Source organism: Zingiber officinale, chromosome 2A (genome assembly GCF_018446385.1).
Source record: "Zingiber officinale cultivar Zhangliang chromosome 2A, Zo_v1.1, whole genome shotgun sequence".
NCBI lineage: Eukaryota > Viridiplantae > Streptophyta > Magnoliopsida > Zingiberales > Zingiberaceae > Zingiber > Zingiber officinale.
The window spans coordinates 136325853-136347086 of NC_055988.1; the positions used below are offsets into that span (position 1 = coordinate 136325853).

The following is a 21234-nucleotide window of genomic DNA, read 5'->3' on the forward strand; positions in this document are numbered from 1 at the left end:
TCAACTTAATAAGAAATCAAACTAATCACATTCTTAAACTAAATGAATTCCTTAGCTAAGTCTCAAGGACCTCCATAGTCCACACATCACGCACTCCTCTTGCATCTCCTTGTCGCCTTCCTTCACTGTATCTTTTCTTTCCCTTTATCTGCAGTAGGAGGAAATACAGTCTATAAGCATAAAGCTTAGTGAGCGCTATCTACTCACAAAAACTCGATATGCATGTATATAAATAAAAACATGCTAAAACTGAATGCTAACATATAAAACTACTCATGCTCATATATAGCAAAGGAATCATGCTAACTGAAATATTAAACATGTATAGCTAATCATGCTCATAAGAATAAAACTATAACAGCATGCTGAAAGCAAATAAAGCTAAACATGCTGAATAATCTAATAGCAAGAAACAAATAAAACTACTACTGAATGCTTCAAACAACAAGAAACTAAACTTTCTAATTCTAAACATATTTGAAGCTTGTTTCAAAAACTTATACTTTAATACTTCAAAATAATAATAAACTTCTTTTGGGCCCGGCATTGTACCAATTTGCGCGCATCCTTAGTAAGAGTCGAGGTAGCTAATCCCGAAACTACTAAGGTACTTCTAGGCGATCTTGTGCCTAGGGGCAATCTAGGAGCCCACCCAATGGACCTTGTGTCCGGTACATGCCATTAAAAGTAAAATACTTTCTTTTTAACTATAACTTCCTTATACTTGTTATTCTTCAATTCTCTTATAATAAAATGCCTTGGCATTTCTTTGAGCACTTGATATGCTACTGAACCCAATTCTTAAAATTAGGGATCATATTAAGACCTTGGTCTCTCTTTCTTATAACTTCTTATAAATCTCTAAAGGATTTATTAAAACTCTTATTCTTCCCACCTACAGGTAGATCCTAGAGTTTTTATAGAGCAACAGGTTTCTTTAAGCATGTATCAACAGAATCAAACAAAAGAAAACAAATCAAACTTCTTTAAAACATGCTACAATTAACATAAATCAAAGGAAAGCAAACTGAGCTCTCTAAGCATGCTACAACAGATATGAATCAAGAAAAACTGAATTTGATTTCTTTAAGCCTACTCTAAAATAAAACTACCCATGCTAAACTGATCATGCTTAATTATTAGCAAATGAAAAATTGCTCATGCTTATAGAATAACAAAGAAACTAAGTTTGCAATGGTATTAAATAGACTTGATCACGCTTAATATATATCAAGAAAGCTCACACTAAGTACTTGGATTAAGGGCTGTTCGTGCCCAACTAATAACAAGTGAAAGCTAGAAAATCTGCTTATGCATATCTAATAGCAAATGGAAGCTACTGTGTTCAGCTAATAGAAACCGAACATAAGGTTGTTCATGTTATTCAAGAAAACCAAGAAACTAACACTACACTAAGAAGGAATTTAAATCTGTGTCAAAGAATTAATAACACAAAGTCTAGCAACATGATAAGGATTAATAACACTAAGTCTAGCAGCATGTTAAGAATTTATAACACTAAGTCTTGCAGCATGTTAAGGATTAGTAACACCACCGAACCTGCACAGCAAGCTCCAACTCAAGCTAAAACCTGCTGGGATAGGGTCATATGGAAGGGTGTACTTTGCAATTCTAGACAATGAAAAGCATGTTGCTGTGAAAAACTTGATGCTTATGAAGATGGCTCAAATGATATCCAGATTAAAGCAAGAAAAATTTGTTAAGATTCTAGGATACTGTGTGGAAGGAAATATGTGTCCGTAGGCCTATGAGTTTGCAACTATAGGCTCTTTACATGATGTTTTGCATGGTATGGCTATAGCATTTATCCGCTATTTCGTGTACAGCAACAGAACAACTTATAACATAACCCAATTTCATCTAACATCCAATCTTAATTTATGAATGACTAACTAACCAATTCCTACAACAATTCAACAGGAGAGCAAAACCTCTTCATAGATTAGATCAATGTTAACTATAAGGCTGTAGAATCTAGCACGCAACTTATACATTCATCTAACAACTCGGCTAGGCATTTTTGCAAACAGAGAACGATCATAGAGCTCGCAAAGAAATCTTGAGGAGAATCAAAAATCCACCGAGCATAAACCCAATTCAAAACCAAAACCAAGTCGCGAAACGACTCCTACTGCAGGTGAGAAGCAACTCACCTTAGGCTTTCCTTGACTTACAACTGACGGCAGCTTCTAGGGTTTGCGGAGAGATGAAGATCCCGGCTCTTCTTTGTGCACCGCGCGCTCTCCTTGCAAAGAGAAACTCGGACTTGTGAAGAATCTGCGGAGAAGGGAGCTCGCCGGCTGCCGGAAAACCAACCCTAGCCACCGCTGCGTTTTCGCCCAAGAGCAGAAATCGCCGCGCGCCGTCGCGAGAAGGAGAAGAATTTTGACTATACCTTAAATAAAATACATTCTTTCCTTAATTAACAAAAACTCGCCGGCATAGCTGGCTAACCGGCTTTTAACCAAAACAAGGGGTCTCGGCTTCAATTCTTCAGCCGCGCATTATTTTTCCAATTTATTCCCTAATCATTAACTATGCTATAAATTTAATTTTCACCATATAATGTTAACAAAATCGTGTAGCTTAGTTGGTTAGGCCGGTTTTGCTTCGGTCAGTCCGACCCGAGGTCGTGGGTTTGAATCTCACCTTCAACAATTTTTTTTTTAAACTTCTTTCTTTTTGTAACCCTACTAAACGACCTCCAAAAATTACATAAAAATACTCTAAAAATTCCTAAAATTCTCTAGAATATTTTAAAAGTATTTCCAAATATTTTTATGGACTTTTAGAACTTGAAATAGGGAAAATTGGGTCGTTACAGGTTCAGCTCGGTCTGAAGCATGGCGTACGAGGGCCCTTGAGCTGGCGCCCCTCCAGAAATCTGAAGTTTCTTCAACTCTTCCTCTAGCGCCGCCATGCGGTTGCTGACCGCAATGTTCTCCACCCAGTTCTGCGCTCAGACAAAATAATATCAAGAAATAAGTAAAATAGTCATATAGTAGTTTGAGGAGCATACCCCGGTAGCCTGCTACAAGTGGTTATCGCCAAGCTGATCAGGAGTCATTAAGGCAACGTGGGCCCTCACATCCTCCCATATTTTGGCAAGTGGCCCACGGATGGTGATCTGATGTTCGGGGGCAGTCGGCCGATCAGCTGCATGAAGGAATTCTTCTATTGGGAGATGTAAGACAACTTTAATCATTCAACGACCGCTTGGATCAAACTGGGCTGAAGTTGAACGACCGGACGACTCGCCAAGCAGAGCGGAGATTATGCTCGAGCGCCTAAGCCGACGAGGGGCTCGGGGAAGAGAACTGACGGGCTGTGCTTCGAGGGAGGTAACTGGTAGATCGAGTTGTGAGGGAGTTCTATCCGAGGAAATTGCCTCGACCGAAACAGGGGCTGGGTTGACTGCTGCAGAAGGATCGCCGACCTGCTCTGACATCAGTTCCACAGATGTGGGCAAACGGGCAGGGGGATCCGTCCGGCGCCACTTGCGTGTCGCCAGCGGAGCGTTGTCGGCCGAGGGCCCGGTGTCCTCCGGTGTAGGATGTCCAGCAGACGAAGTAGCATCGCCGACCACCTCGACTGCAAGTTCCTGAACGACCGACTCTTCGACGGCAGGTGGATCTCCTTCGCTTTCACCCTAGTGTGAGCCGACCGGCTCAATACCCCGGTCGGCCATCTCCTTAGCTGTTACCGCCTCTATCTCGGCGGCCCTCAACTTCATTCGATCAGCGGCCTTGGCGCGCCACATGATGTTAGCTGCATAAAAGAAGAATAAATCAGTTAGATCAAAAGGAAAGGGGGCGAGGAAAACGCTTACCCATGCTGCTTGGAAGGTTCGTTCGGATCGGACTTAATCCGAATATGTACAACACACCCTCACAAAGCAGCTTATGGATGTTGAACTTCTGCCTGACCAGTTGGTTGGCTGCATGGAGGTAGGCCGGCTGACTCTTGTATTTACCTAGGTCCGGCGAGGTCGGCACAGCGGTCTGCCATTTGGTTCGGAAAGCTGGCAGCTCGGGAAGACGAAGGTAAAAGTAATACTCCTTCCAATGTTTATTCGAGGTCGGCATTTTGTCGAAAAAAATAAGGCCGATCCGCGACTAGAAGAGGAAGGTACCCCACTCAGACTGTTTGGGATAGTAGAAATAATGGAAAATCTTGGGAGCTAAGGGGATGTCGTGCAATCTAAAGAGGACGACCACTCCACACAACAACCTGAATGAGTTTGGGACGAGTTGGCCGAGCGGAAGGCGGAAGTAATTACACACTTCAAGGATAAACGGATGTAAAGGAAAGCGCAGACCAGCCATAAACTGGTCTCGGAAGAAACAAGTAGTGTCGGGCAGCGGGTCGTGTGGCCGATCGGATGAGGTAGCTAATATTAATTTATAGGCAGATGGGAGTTTGAAGTCACGAACGAAGTTCATCACGTCACCCTCATCGAACCGGCTCTCCATGGTCGTATATCAGAGGCCAGGAGAGGGATTAGATGGTTACGAGGTGCTCGCCATCACCAGAATAGTGGAAAAAGCGAGAACCAGAGAACAGAAGGATGGGTGAAAGAGAAGGTCGGAACAGTATCGAACGAACAGAGGTTGCCAAAATACTAAAGGAAGCACAAAGAAGAAGATAAAGGGCAGAGATTCCTTACAGGAAAGGATGGCGGAGGCAAGGGATTGCCAAAGCGCTGAAAAGTGAGTTCGCCGGAGCATTGAGCAAGATGGAACAGAAGCCTTCGGATGCGTGTTGGTTGCAACTCGAAAAACCTAGAGGTTCCACTGTACAAAAATTTTGTACAAAGGTCTGAACCTTTTCCTAGCTACCGTATGTTCTTTTAAATTATATTTTGGATCGCCTGCGGAACTTAACACGTTTGATCCAAAACTTAATCTATTCGTTCTTTTAGGTTTTGACTTGAGTCTCCTGCGGAACTTAACACGTTCGACCCAAATCACCTTAAGTTATTAATTCCATTAAATATTAATTTCCATAATTGGTTCCCAGTACTGACGTGACGAGGCACATGGCCTTCTTGGATATGGGAGCAACCACCACCGACTAGACAAAACCTTTTATAGAAAGCTAATATTTAATTTCCTAAAATAACTTTAGGTTAACCGAAAAGAACAATCAAATCACAAGGAAAAATAAAATAAAAGAACACAACATCGAAAAACATATTCGAAATACTAGAATCGTAAGCCTCTTGTATTTGGTATTATTTCCATAAATAACTAGCATGATGCGGAAAAGGAAAAACTACTAGTTATACCTTCTAGAAAGACCTCTTGATCTTCTACCGTATTCCTCTTCTAACCTCGGACGTTGTGTGGGCAACGATCTTCCGAGATGAGAACCACCAAGCACCTTCTTCTTCCTTACAAGTTTCGGCCATCAAAACTTCTCATAGGATGAAGAGGTTCGGCCACCACCACCATGCTCCAAGGGATGCTAGAAAAGAGACTTCTTTTCTCTCCTTCTTAGATCCGGCCACCAAAGCTATCTCCACCATGAGAAGGTTTCGGCCACACAAAGGAGAGGAGAGGAAAGAAAGGGTCGGCCACACCCAAGGAGAAAAGAGAGGAAAAATAGAATAGAGTCCTTAGCCTTGAAGCCTCCTCTACCCCCTCTTTTATAATCCTTGGTCTTGGCAAATAAGGAAAATTTAATAAAAACTTCCTTAATTCTTTTGCCATTGAAAAGGAAAATTTATTTAATTAAAATAATTTTCTCTTTTCAAATTATAATGGCCGGTCACTCTTCTCCCCAAAACAAGGAGAGTTTTAATTAAAACTTCCTAATTTGTTTCTAGAAATTTATAAAAATTTCTCCAATAATTTTAATCCCTTCATGATTGGTTAATAAAAAGAAATTTTATAAATTAAAATCTTTCTTTTAAACATGTGGATAATTTCCAAAAAGGAAAGTTATCTCTAAAAATTAAAATCTCCTTTCAATCTACAAATAAGGAAAGATATTAAATCTTTTCTTAATCTTTTGTAGAAAGTAATAAAAGAGAATTTTTAATTTTTAAACTTTCTTTTAAATCATGAATATAATTAAAAGGAAAGTTTTTACCAAAATTAAAATCAACCTTTTAATCTACAAATAAGGAAAGAGATTTTAACTCTTCTCTTAATCTTTTGTAGAATCTTATAAAAGGAAGTTTTAAATTTTTAAACTCTCTTTTAAATTATATTATCCACATAAGAAAAAATTTTAAAATTAAAATTCCTTTTTATTTTAATAGGGTCGGCCACATGAATTCACCCATGAACATACCCATGGCCGGCCCTAGCTTGGTCTCCAAGCTAGCTTGGCCGACCCCTATAGGGTGGGTAAGAAGGTGGGTATAGGTGGGTATAGTACTCTATAATTAAGAGGCTACGATAGGGACCGAGAGGAGGAATTGGTTTTGGTCTCCCGATAAAATTAAGCATCCCGTGCTCGCCCCGAACACACAACTTAATTTTATCAATAATAATTCATTCCACTAGAGAACTATTATTGAACTACCGCACCAATCCCAAATTACATTTTGGGCTCCTTCTTATTATGAGTGTGTTAGTCTCCCTGTGTTTAAGATAACAAATGTCCACTAATTAAGTAAGTTACTGACAACTCACTTAATTAATATCTAGCTCCAAGAGTAGTACCACTCAACTTCATCGTCATGTCGGACTAAGTCCACCTGCAGGGTTTAACATGACAATCCTTATGAGCTCCTCTTGGGGACATTCTCAACCTAGATTACTAGGACACAGTTTCCTTCTATAATCAACAACACACACTATAAGTGATATCATTTCCCAACTTATCGGGCTTATTGATTCATCGAACTAAATCTCACCCATTGATAAATTAAAGAAATAAATATCAAATATATGTGATTGTTATTATATTAGGATTAAGAGCACACACTTCCATAATAACTGAGGTCTTTGTCCCTTTATAAAGTCAGTATAAAAGAAACGACCTCTAATGGTCCTACTCAATACACTCTTAGTGTACTAGTGTAATTATATAGTTAAGATAAACTAACACCTAATTACACTACGACCTTCCAATGGTTTGTTCCTTTCTATCATGGTCGTGAGCTACTGTTTATAATTTATAAGGTACTGATAACATGATCTTCTGTGTGTGACACCACACACCATGTTATCTACAATATAAATTAATTGAACAACTACATTTATCACAAATATAGACATTTGACCAATGTAATTCTTATTTCTAGATAAATGTTTATACCAAAAGCTAGGCTTTTAGTATACACTCTAACAATCTCCCACTTATACTAAAAGACTAAGCTGCCATATCTGCTGCCATACATCTGATTCTCATGCCTTTCAAAAAGCTCTTGCCTTAAGGACCTTAGGTTATCATCTGATGCAATCTAGGCGGCAACAACTTCTCCCCGTTATACAATTTCTCGTATTGGGTAGTACTTGCGCTCTATTGTGTTTACTTGCCTTATAGACTCATGGTTTCTTCGAGTTTATTACTGCATCATTATTATTACAGTAAATTGTAATAATCTTTGGACAAACTAGAAATCACATCTAAGTCTATCTTGAGGTAATTAAGTCATTCAGCTTTTATGGCTACCTCAGAGGCTTGCCATATACTCAGCTTCTATAGTGGAGTCCAGAAAAACACCTATGTTTATCACTCTTCCATAGTTATGACTTTTCCTCCTAAAGTAAACACAAAACCCCGAGGTCGACTTATTATTGTCCCTATTGGAAATCAAAATCCGTTCAACCCACAGGGACCAAATTAACTGCCTTGTAAGCTAGCATATAATCTCTAGTGCCTCTAAGGTACTAATATATGCTTTACTGCAGTCTAATGTCCTTGTCTAGGGTTACTTTGATATCTGCTAACTATGCCCTTGGCAAAACAGATTTCTGATCTCGTGCATAGCATACATTAGGCTTCCAACAGCCGAAGCATAAAGAACTGCCTTTATTTCCTTTATCTCCTTTGATGTCTACAGAGACATATCTTTAGATAAAGTTACTCCATCCTGAAAAGGTAAGAAACCTTTCTTGGAGTTTTGCATGCTTAAAACGAGCAAGGATTTTTCTGATATATGAAGCTTGGGATAAGTAAAATATTCTTTTCTTGCGAACACTTATTACTTTGATCTCAAGAATATATACATTCTCCCAAGTCCTTTATATCGAATTGTTTGGACAACCATACCCTTACTTCTGACAACATTTTGATATTGTTTCCAACTACCAAAAATGTTATCTACGTATAGTACAAAAAATACCACCACGCTTCCATCACACCTTTTGTATACACAAGACTTATCCGGTTACTAAATCCATAGATCTGGATTACTTTGATAAACTGGATGTTCCAAGACGTTGAAGCTTTGTATCAGTCCATAGACTGATTGAGCTTGCACACAAGATGCTCTTAGCCCTTTGCAATGAACCCTTCTGGTTGCTTTATATGGATACTTTCTTCAAGACTTCCATTAAGGAATGCTGTCTTGACATCCACTTACCAAATAGATAAAAGAATCCGGATAGACTTAAGCATGGCTACCAGTGAAAAAGTTTCCTTTTTCATCTAGCCTTGCTTTGAAAGTTTCTACCTTCCTGTCTATCCCTCTTTTCCTATTATAGACCTTTTTATACCCAAAGGCTTTTACACCATTTGGTGGTTCTACAAGTTTCCAGATTTTATTAGAATACATATATTCTAATTCTGTTATTCATTATTCTTTATCAAGATATTGCATCTTTTTCTTGGAGTGCTTCATCATATGACCAGAGATCAGGTTCATGTCCTCCAGGGATCGAGTCCAAAAACTCTCCCAAAACATGAATCTTTTTAGGTTGCCTAACAACCCTCCCACTACGACAAGACACTTTCTGTAATTGTGTATCATTTGTGATACGTGTTGCAGTTTCCTTGTGGTATCTCATCTTGTACAATTGGTACTAGATTAGACATGTCTTTTATTATTTCCTTAAGAACAAATTTTCTTATGGGCACGTGGTTTATTACATAGTTCTTTTCTAAAAATCGGTCATTGATGCTAACAATGACCTTCTGATTTTTAAGACTATAAACCTACTTTCATTTCTCTAGGATAACCCACAAACAAGTGAATTCCTGTCCAACTTATCATTGTCTCTCTTCAGCATATGTGCTGGACTACCCGTATCCGAATATGCTTCGAAATAGGCTTACGCCTATTCAGCAATTCTATATGAGTAGAGAGTTCTGACTTTGGAAGGTACTATATTCACTTCCGTTTCCAGAGTATATCCTAAAAATGATTTTGGTAATATTCTAAATAACTCATCAATCTACTTATTTCCATAAGAGTCCTATACCTTCCTTTTTCTACACCATTCTGTTGGGGTGTACCAGGTGCAGTTAGTTGGGATTGAATCCCTACTTCTGATAAGTGACTCCTAAATTCTCCCAAGAGGTACTTGTCACTATGTTCTTACCATAGTGACTTTTACTTTAACATTTCTCCGCATTAGCCTTGTACTATTTGAACTAATCAAAGTACTTAGTCTTGCGGTACATTAAGTAAATTTATTTGTATCTTGAATAGTTGTCTATAAAATAGACGAAATATTCAATACTACCTCTTGTCTGGATCCTCATAGGATCACACAAATCAGAATGAACTAATTCCAATATATCTTTGACTCCATACCCCTTAGACTTAAAAGCTTCTTGGTTATTTTTCCTTCCAAGTAAGACTCGTAGGTTGGAAAGATTTCCACTACTAATGAACCCAAAAGTTCATCAGCTACCAATGAATCCTACTCAAGTTAATATAACCTAGCCTTAGAAGCCAAAGATATAATTGGTTCATTTTCGAAGGTTACTTTCTCTTAAAGTTAGAAGATGTGTTACTAATTTCCATTTGTTGCATCGTGAGAGTTATTGGTTTTATAAATTGTCAACCAACGTACCAGAACAGATAACTTCCCTCTTTTTCTTAATAACAACTTTGTTATTAAAAGAGGCAGAATATCAAGTTCTTTGAATAGTTTAGAAACTGAAAACTAGTTCTTTCTAAACTTGGTGCGTAAAGACAATTACTCAAAAATCCATGTTTTATTCTTATCAAAAGATAAACATCTCCCACTGCAACAGCTACCATTTTTACAGTAGTGCCCATGTAGACAGTGTTTTAATTTTCATTTAGTTGTCGGGTTTCCTGGAACCCTGCAATGAATTACGGACATGATTAATGGCATCTGTATCTACACTCCAGGTTCTGGTAGATAACACCACTAAACATGTTTCAACTAATGAATTAAATACACCTATATTGTTCTTAGTCCTAAGAAGACAGTTTACCTTAATGTCCAAGTCCTATTTCCAATCATTACAATTGGGATTACTAAGTCTTTGTTATAGTATGACTACTAGGGGATTGACAAACATTTTAAATCTTAAGAATCATAAAAATACTTGGTCAAGATCAACTCCTTAAAAATCCCCATGAATTTTGTATGCTACGATAGTGTGGACGTATACAAAATCGAAGAGGAGATTTTATTCATTAATTTTATTATCTCGTCAACTTTACTTTATGACGAATAAAATTAATAGTTGATCTGTCTTTGATCAAATATTTGGTCAAAAACTTTTGAATTTAAAAAATATTGATTCCTCAAACAATATTATTTAAATTCACCAACACCTCAAACACCGTGAATTTTGTATGCCACGTTAGTGTGGACGTATACAAATTCAAACATTTGTATGAGGAGGTTTTACCCATTAATTTTATTATCTTGTCAACATAACTTTATGACAAATAAAATTAATAGTTGGTATCATTTGGTCACACAAATAATAGCAGTGACTCCGATGGGGAGGATACTATTAGATGTGTCTAAGTGTATACCATTACTTGACACTAAGTCCATTAATAAGATTATGCCCCTTCCGTTGGGGAAGATCACACGCTCTTAATTAACTTCCTATAGTCATCCAAAAATGGAAGTCTGTTCTAGTGATCCACAAACAAGCTCATCCGTTATGGAGGAAGGCACTCAGAGCCAACGCGCAAGCTTGTTTGCATCACTTACAAACCAGTAATGGAGACCATGGGATTTACTTAAAAATCCCTCTCCCACTTAGTTATTTATAAATGAGGAATTTTAACTATGCTAGCCTACTAAATATGTAAACTAACATACACACACAGCACAATATAAAAGCAATAAATAGAAAATCTAATTTTCAACTATTATGGCTTTTATCTCTTGTTGTCCTCCGTGTGTTGTCATCCCAAGCTGCTGCCATATTTGGCCACCGCCACCGGGTCTAGCTGTCGCATCCATCTTGCTCCTAGTTCCGCTGTGCCTCTGGTCCTTAGAAGGTTCCACGCTTTGCAAGATTCGATCCGCGACATAAATAGAATTTTACATTTTGATCCTATATTCCTCGAAGGAATGTACATGTAAACTAGATCGAACATAAAATAAAATTTACATCCATCGATCCTATATTCCTTAAAAGGAATGTACATGTAACTAGATCAAAAATAAAATCCTAATAAAACTAAATACAGCTCCTGCTGTATTTTATAATACAATCATGCACGCACAATAAAATGCCCTTGACATGTCCAAGGGTCCAATCACACACATAATAACTATAAGCCATAATAGTTGGATCCTGCATCCACAAAATTAGCACATCCTACTATTAACCTGCCTAAATTATGTATGACATATGCATAATTAAACTAATACCAAATACACAGAGGCAAAACCCTAGCTCTGATACCAATTGTTGGTTGCTACTCGGAAAACCTAGAGGTTCCACTGTACAAAAATTTTGTACAAAGGTCTGAACCTTTTCCTAGCTACCATGTGTTCTTTTAAATTAAATTTTGGCTCATCAACTTAACACGTTTGATCCAAAACTTAATCTATTCGTTCTTTTAGGTTTTGACTTGAGTCTCCTGCGGAACTTAACACGTTCGACCCAAATCACCTTAAGTTATTAATTCCATTAAATATTAATTTTCATAATTGGTTCCCAGTACTGACGTGGCGAGGCACATGGCCTTCTTGGATATGGGAGCAACCACCACCGACTAGACAAAACCTTTTATAGAAAGCTAATATTTAATTTCCTAAAATAACTTTAGGTTAACCGAAAAGAACAATCAAATCACAAGAAAAAATAAAATAAAAGAACACAACATCGAAAAACATATTCGAAATACTAGAATCGTAAGCCTCTTGTATTTGGTATTATTTCCATAAATAACTAGCATGATGCGGAAAAGGAAAAACTACTAGTTATACCTTCTAGAAAGACCTCTTGATCTTCTACCGTATTCCTCTTCTAACCTCGGACGTTGTGTGGGCAACGATCTTCCGAGATGAGAACCACCAAGCACCTTCTTCTTCCTTACAAGTTTTGGCCATCAAAACTTCTCCTAGGATGAAGAGGTTCGGCCACCACCACCATGCTCCAAGGGATGCTAGAAAAGAGACTTCTTTTCTCTCCTTCTTCTCCTTCTTAGATCCGTCCACCAAAGCTATCTCCACCATGAGAAGGTTTCGGCCACACAAAGGAGAGGAGAGGAAAGAAAGGGTCGGCCACACCCAAGGAGAAAAGAGAGGAAAAATAGAATAGAGTCCTTAGCCTTGAAGCCTCCTCTACCCCCTCTTTTATAATCCTTGGTCTTGGCAAATAAGGAAAATTTAATAAAAACTTCCTTAATTCTTTTGCCATTGAAAAGGAAAATTTATTTAATTAAAATAATTTTCTCTTTTCAAATTATAATGGCCGGTCACTCTTCTCCCCAAAACAAGGAGAGTTTTAATTAAAACTTCCTAATTTGTTTCTAGAAATTTATAAAAATTTCTCCAATAATTTTAATCCCTTCATGATTGGTTAATAAAAAGAAATTTTATAAATTAAAATCTTTCTTTTAAACATATGGATAATTTCCAAAAAGGAAAGTTATCTCTAAAAATTAAAATCTCCTTTCAATCTACAAATAAGGAAAGATATTAAATCTTTTCTTAATCTTTTGTAGAAAGTAATAAAAGAGAATTTTTAATTTTTAAACTTTCTTTTAAATCATGAATATAATTAAAAGGAAAGTTTTTACCAAAATTAAAATCAACCTTTTAATCTACAAATAAGGAAAGAGATTTTAACTCTTCTCTTAATCTTTTGTAGAATCTTATAAAAGGAAGTTTTAAATTTTTAAACTCTCTTTTAAATTATATTATCCACATAAGAAAAAATTTTAAAATTAAAATTCCTTTTTATTTTAATAGGGCCGGCCACATGAATTCACCCATGAACATACCCATGGCCCTAGCTTGGTCTCCAAGCTAGCTTGGCCGACCCCTATAGGGTGGGTAAGAAGGTGGGTATAGGTGGGTATAGTACTCTATAATTAAGAGGCTACGATAGGGACCGAGAGGAGGAATTGGTTTTGGTCTCCCGATAAAATTAAGCATCCCGTGCTCGCCCCGAACACACAACTTAATTTTATCAATAATAATTCATTCCACTAGAGAACTATTATTGAACTACCGCACCAATCCCAAATTACATTTTGGGCTCCTTCTTATTATGAGTGTGTTAGTCTCCCTGTGTTTAAGATAACAAATGTCCACTAATTAAATAAGTTACTGACAACTCACTTAATTAATATCTAGCTTCAAGAGTAGTACCACTCAACTTCATCGTCATGTCGGACTAAGTCCACCTGCAGGGTTTAACATGACAATCCTTATGAGCTCCTCTTGGGGACATTCTCAACCTAGATTACTAGGACACAGTTTCCTTCTATAATCAACAACACACACTATAAGTGATATCATTTCCCAACTTATCGGGCTTATTGATTCATCGAACTAAATCTCACCCATTGATAAATTAAAGAAATAAATATCAAATATATGTGATTGTTATTATATTAGGATTAAGAGCACACACTTCCATAATAACTGAGGTCTTTGTCCCTTTATAAAGTCAGTATAAAAGAAACGACCTCTAATGGTCCTACTCAATACACTCTTAGTGTACTAGTGTAATTATATAGTTAAGATAAACTAACACCTAATTACACTATGACCTTCCAATGGTTTGTTCCTTTCCATCATGGTCGTGAGCTACTGTTTATAATTTATAAGGTACTGATAACATGATCTTCTGTGTGTGACATCACACACCATGTTATCTACAATATAAATTAATTGAACAACTACATTTATCACAAATGTAGACATTTGACCAATGTGATTCTTATTTCTAGATAAATGTTTATACCAAAAGCTAGGCTTTTAGTATACACTCTAACAGGGATGCGCGCACGCGATAACGCGAAGCGGCTGGGGGAGAAGAGATGTCCTTATAAACGTTGGGCTTGATCAACCGGAGTCGTCCGATCCAGGTCACGGGATCCAAGGCGCAAATCTGATCGTCGAATTCAAAAGGCCAAAGGTCACATCAGCCCTGACAACTCGAGTGAGCGGGGATGGTTGCGCGACCACGTGGCGCCCATTCATGGGTCGCATTTAATGAGCACCATTACGTAGGCGTGGTCGCGTGCTCGGCCTTAATGGCGAGGATTTGCACGAATTCCGAGGAGATTCTAGGGACGTCGGCGTTGACCAATGTCGGAGCGGTGGGACAACCGTTGGCAAACAAAACTTTCCAAGTACCAGCGGGGGTCGGTCCGATCGGCATCGCCCACGTCCGCAGTTCCCGATCGAACAGACACCAACATCGGTAGCCGAGCGGCAGACATATCACCAAGCCAATAGTCCAGTCAGTCGGACTTGCGGCCTCCTTCGACTAGACTTGAAGGAAAGGCACGTGATCCGGTGGTAAGGATTGGGGGCCCACATAGGAAGGGGTCAACGACACGGGAGAGTCAAAGTACCGGCTGAGCGGGGTGGGGAAGTCGCCTGGCCGACCGGCCAGAGTAAATCCCGGGCTGGCGCGTGACAGCTCGACCTGGGGTTGAGTTTCCGACACTCACAAGCTCCCTTATAACGGAACCGTCGTGCCGAGTGGCCGATCTGCTCGGCTGAACCACAAGTTAACTAGATCGCTCCCGAGCGGCCTTCTCGCCTGGTCCGATGCGCATGCGCACCCGAGCGCCCTGGAGGCTGAGCGGGCGTCCCGTCCGGCCTGGTAAGAGACAAAAGACTTAGAAGAGGACAAAAAGGACAGCTAGTGATATCATTCTCGAGACACCTGCCGCCGATAATCAGCATGGTTGGCGGCCGGACTGTACCAAGGATCGTACAGCGAAAGTTTCCACTGTTGTGGCAGAGATATGCTCGGGCAGTTACAGTATGGCGTCAGACACGCTTTTTTGACACAACCATTCCGAGGTATGCTTTGAGGAGCGTGCATGCCTCGGGAAGTGTGCTTGCGCCTCTCCGAGGTCCTATATAAAGACCCCCGGACTTCGACGGAGGTATGAGTTTTTCTACTCTACTATAGCCACAGTCTCTTTATTTTGCCTTTGCTTCATCTTGTCGCTGCCTAATTTGAGCATCGGAGGGCCGTCGTCGAGAACCCCTTCCCGGCCCGGTTTTGTCGCAGGTTCCTCAGAGGTCCACGTCACTGAGAAGATCACCCGAAGGTAGCAGACAGCGCCACGTCCCCAGCCTTCATCAACTCAGCGTTCGGACAGAATCATTATTATTATTATTATTATTATTATTATTAGTAGTAGTAGTAGTAGTAGTAGGTTTAATCTTGTTCACATTTATCAATTTGAAATTGAAACACATACTTTGCTAGACACAGACACTAGGATAACATGCATCGAACATCAACTATGGTGCCACCAATGGAACATCAACTATGCTTATATTTGACAAAAACATCATCGACCATCAGACAACGTGCTGGAGGACTCTGTCAAGTATCTGGAGCAACTCTGGTACCGCGACGAGCTGCGGGAAGTGACCGTCGCCGTCGATGATCTCCAGCGTCGCTTTCCCTTTGTTGATCCTTCTTTGCAAGTATCGCCCCACGGCGACTGGCACCACGAAGTCATTGCTCGTCTGGATGATGGTCGTCGGCGTCTCCACTTTGTCGACGATGTCTCTCAAATCGCACAGGAAAACAGTCCTCGCTACGGTGTATGCAATCGCCGGCTTCATGCTCCTGAAGCTTGCCTTTAACTTGTCCACCATTGTGGCAGCTGCGTCAGTTATGCCAACGGCGATGGGGATGAAGTTATCGATCCATGAGTGGAAGTCAGACTTGATGTGGGAGAGTAATTGCTCCACATTGCTGATCTCAAACCCACCTTCATAGCCGTCACCGCTGTTCAAATATCTACACGTACACACAGCTATTAATATATTCATTAATTAAGCAAAGGTGATCGATCGATCGATCTCCACCTCAACGAAGATAAATTCCAACAAAAAGACAGAAAAAACAGGTCAGCAGAAAAATACAAGTCGATGGATTTTTTGTTTTGGTATCTTTCTTAATGTGTGGATCGAACTATGGATAACCCTCATGCGATCAAAATGCTACTATGTAGCATTGGTTACGGCTTTGCCACGATTAACTAATACAGCGACTTATTCTCTCTACCAAGTTTGACTATCTGTCCATCCATATGGAAATTAATAACTAATTAAGAGCTAATTAATTTATATATATATATACACCGATAAATATATACGAATGATTGCATGTTTAAATGTTTGAGTGAATAAATATTGAATGCGCTGTTAATTATCTTTAATTTACTTTTGAAAATAATTAATTGTAGCAAGAAGACTTGCGTGCATGGTTGTATAATTATACATAATTAGTAATTAATGAAACATTTAAAGATATTAATTGTTGAAAATTAAGCAACGGAATGGAAGGGAATTCATTAAGGAAGCTGACCTTGGCGAAGCGGAGAGGAGGACGAGATGAGAGAAGAGGCGAGGATTTCGAGTGGAAGCGATGCAACCGATCATGGCTGACATGGAGTGCCCCACCAAGATCGCCCCTCGCACCTGCAACCTCTCCATCAGCGCCACCACAGCCTCCGCCAACGCCGACAACGAAGACCACGACGACAAGTCCAGGCCGCCTTCATCAGTATCTACACTTTCATGTTCATCCGCGTCGGCTATGCCGGAGCCGGCGCCGGCGAAGTTCCAGTCGAAGAGCAGGAGGCGGTGGCTCCGGGAGAGGTGAGGCAGAAGGAGGTCCCAAGCCGACTGGTCGATGCCGTAACCGTGCGCCAGCACCACCGTCGGCTCCCCCTCACCGATCAACCGAACGTTAGCGATCAAATCGGCCATCTTCATATGAAATTATGTGTATATCATGAAATCTACTACTAGTGTACTCTTATTTATAGAATAACATATATATTTAGAAAAAAAAAATTGTAACTCCATATGTACATGATGGTCCATATTACAATTAATTAAATGAGTTGGGTTAGGTTTCTTTCGTTTTCTCCAATTGGAAAATATTAACAATATGTACCCATGACGCAGACAAGATTAATCACTAAAAGCACATTTTTGTCTTCTAGTCTTGCCTCGTTTGTGGACTACATTAAGTTGATTGTGATTCTTCCCTTTTAATATCTATTTATTTATTTTTAAAATAGGAAGAAAAAAAAAATGATACACAAGTGAATTAATGATTGTGTCGGCGTTTGGTGCTGTTTCTTGCCGTCGAATTAATTCGCTCGACCCCAAACAAATTCTAGAAGACATAGCTGAAATGGCATGGGAGTAAAGGAATATACTTCCTTAATTAAGCATTCCATTGATTGAATAAATGATATGCAAAAAAAAGGTTACAAGAAGCTTGAAAAAGGATCGGATTTCCTTGGTATCCTCTCAATGCTGGAAGATACTGCTTTCAGCCTTGTGGAATTGGGTCTTCTTGGCTTTTGCCTAAATGCTCATATTTACACCGTGAGAATCTCTCCGTTGACTCTTCCTTCATTTTTAATTCGTGTAATATGTGTGATTAATTCAAACAACGCTTGCCTATAAATATTATTGAGAAATTGATGGGCTGTGACCTATATATCACTGAAGAAGTTTCAACTCAACTGTGCAAATAAAAAAAACAGAGAGAAAAGGGTGGAAGAAGAAGACAAGGAGTTGAAACGGCCTGCGAGTAAAGGAATATACCTCATTAATTAATCATTCCATTAAATGAAAATAAACAATATGTAAATCTTTGCGAATGAATTAATGTTAGTTTTCACAGGTGTGATGCGTAAAGCACTTAAGAGAACAAATAAAAGACTCAAAATTTGAATCTCAATATAGATAGAGTTGGATAAGCACAAGATATATGAGTTATTTTGACATGGTCCAACACCAATGAGATGAGGTAAAGTTGGATAAGCACAAGATAGAATAAGAGTTATTTTGGCTTGGTGCAAAACCAAGGAGATCAATTCGAACAACCATGGTAGGACTAGGAGTAGCCTAGTACTCAATGCATCTAATAGTACAGACTATTATAATGTAATTTAGCGGCTCAAGAGCGACTCACTCTGAGGTTACACGAGTCTTGTTGATCAGGTAAGCCCAAGGGGCCGGGGACCACTTAGATTTGAAGGAAATGACTTTATGTGGCATGAAACTTCTTCCTATCTCTTCTTTGTCACTAAGCACTATTTATTAGTAGTAGAAGAGCGTTTAAGAAAAGGTTATATAAGCTTTAAATAGGATTTCTTTAGTATCTAATAAGTGAAAAATTACCACCATGTTTTCAATGTAATGGAATCAATTCTAAGCCAATATTCAATAGAATCAATACTAGTTACTTTGTGCCCCCGGGCACATCTGAGCTAGTGACCACATGGTACATTTATTGAAATGGCCAAGGGCTAATTCACGACGAAGCTGACAGAAAATACTCTCCCGCATGGTGACTTGCTCAATTTCCTAATTTACCTCTCTATAGATGGTTGTGAGGCTCGCCGTGTGGAGTACCCAGGGCCAATGTATTATTGGGGTTGCAAGGTTATAAATAAAATTTTACGTTAAAAACACATGGAAAAAATCATGAGCTTACACGGAAAAAATATCTCCATTGGTATGAGATCTTTTTTGCAAAGCCCAAAAATAAAACCATGATAACTTAGACCCAAAGTAGACAATATCATATCATTATGTAAATATCTAAATTCCTTCGGTCTTAACAATTAGTACCAAAGCTCATACTGCAAAATCTCTAATCACTGACTGTGCATAAGGGCTATGGTATAATCGAGTCATGTGAGTAGAATATTGACATCGAACAAAAGAAGTGGGAGATCACATGTCCGGATCAAGAGGATCAGACACCAAGTAGGAAGTCATGTCGGATAACCAGGCAGAGAAGCCTTAATTGTGGTTAGACAAGGAAGCCCTAGTAGGTTTAGTGGACCGAAGGGCAAGAACACCTAGTAGATTAGGTGGACCGAAGGGCAAGAAGACCAAGTATGTTGGTTAGACCGAAGGGCCAAAAAACCTAGTGGATCGAGGATCGAATGTCAAACAAATAGACTTTCTACTTTAGGGGCTGTGATTTTTCGTTTGAGGGGAAGTTGTTGAGGATGCAAGATTGCAAACAAAATCCCACATTGAAAACACGTGGAAAGATGATGGGCTTATAAGGAAAAGAATTCTCTATTGGCATGAAACCTTTTTAGTAAAGCCTAAAAATAAAATCATGAGCGCTTAGATCCAAAACGGATAACATCATATTATTATGGAAATATCTAAATTTCTTCGATCTTAACACGTATGACTTTTTGTAAAAATACTAGTTAATTTACAATGGAATCAATACTAAGTAAACTTGTAGTGAGATCAATTTGCAATAATAAGATAGAACAAAATAATAATATCATGCAAGTACAAAAGGATTTAACGTTGTTTAGCTTCCCTCCAGAGTTCTGAAGTCCACGATGAGTACTTGAGCAGCGTAACAACAAAATCACTAATGAGTAAAAGAGTATTGTCGAGCATTGTTGTTTGAAACAGGTGCCTCGACCCTCCTTTTATAGAGCCCTATCCACTGTTGACGTAGCATTTGTCTAATCATCTTAAAGCCCTTCAGGTTACCCAAACACTGACTTGGCTGCCAATCTAATCCACTATGACTCCGGATTTGGACGAATCAACAACTTCTGGTTGCTTGGACTCTCTTCGGACGCCTGGATCAAGGTGTTAAAATCCCAAGTGGTTTGAGCCATGACTGTTTTGATGAGTTGTCAAACTAGTCTAAGTTAGATCTTGCTTGGGTCACTAACTTGTGTGTCAAAGAATACAGGAAAAGTTAATGTCTTGAACTTTTGCTTGAAGGATCTTTTATAGGATTTTATCGGTCGACTGAACCAATCGTATAATCAACCGAATGCCTTGAATATCGAATCCAAATCTAGTTTATCGGTCGACCAATTATCCTTTATTAGTAGACTGAACCTGCCACGTCACCTTTTCGTTTTTGTTCCATCATTAGCTTGGCTTTTGGGGTTGCCCGAACTGGGTTTTTTTTGGTAGCCTGAACATTGAGTCTTCTTTGTTTCATTATTCGATTCCCACATCAGTTACTCGAGGTCTATCTTTAGCCACATTAGCAAGACGAAGTCCATCTTTGACCTTGCAACCGCCACATCACCTTTCGAAGTTTATCCTCTCCCACATTTGCATATTGAGACTTATCCTCATCCACATCAGGTGCCACGTCAACATAGAGGACACTTCAGCTGTTATGTCATATTATTGTGGCATATTAGCTTTTGATCGACTGAACTCATCTGTTTGATTGCTTGACCATTCGGTTGACCGAACTTACCTTTTGGTTGTTCGAACCCTGCAAAACAAAATTAACGCAGAATAATAAATATAATAAGATAGTTAAGTAATAATTATCTAATCTCAACTTCGAAATCTAAGTTGGATTCTTAGTTAGGTTAACACCTAATTTGTCCCCTCAATGAGGATACATCCTTATTGTCCTCTCTTATCCAGGACTTACCTCTACATTGCCTTCTTACCAAACATCTGGTCTAGCTTATCTGTTTGGGCTTCCTTTGCTTAGCGTTCAATCCCTTGACCCGCCAAGTTTTCTTTTAACTTGATGTCTAGCCCTTTGACCATCAAGTCTTTCTTGTCAGATGTCTAGTCCTATTGATTCACTTGGACTTCATCTACTTAGTGCCTAGTCCTC

General features: G+C 39.0%; 1 protein-coding gene across 1 annotated transcript; it reads right to left on the minus strand.

The window, feature by feature from the left end:
• Positions 1-15781: 15781 nt before the first annotated feature.
• Positions 15782-17392, minus strand: LOC122040067 (strigolactone esterase D14-like). Its single transcript, XM_042599436.1, has 2 exons — positions 16942-17392; positions 15782-16371 (listed from the first exon to the last, which is right to left on the minus strand). Exons 1-2 carry the CDS (start codon positions 17349-17351, stop codon positions 15924-15926), a joined length of 858 nt encoding a protein of 285 aa, XP_042455370.1. The 5' UTR covers positions 17352-17392; the 3' UTR covers positions 15782-15923.
• Positions 17393-21234: the final 3842 nt, after the last annotated feature.

Bases quoted from the DNA above. Each gene is read 5' to 3' on its own strand.
- LOC122040067 (XM_042599436.1), bottom strand. From the start codon at position 17,351: ATGAAGATGGCCGATTTGATCGCTAACGTTCGGTTGATCGGTGAGGGG. The intron at 16,372-16,941 runs GTCAGCTTCCTT...GTGTACGTGTAG, and splicing joins CTCCTCTCCGCTTCGCCAAG to ATATTTGAACAGCGGTGACG.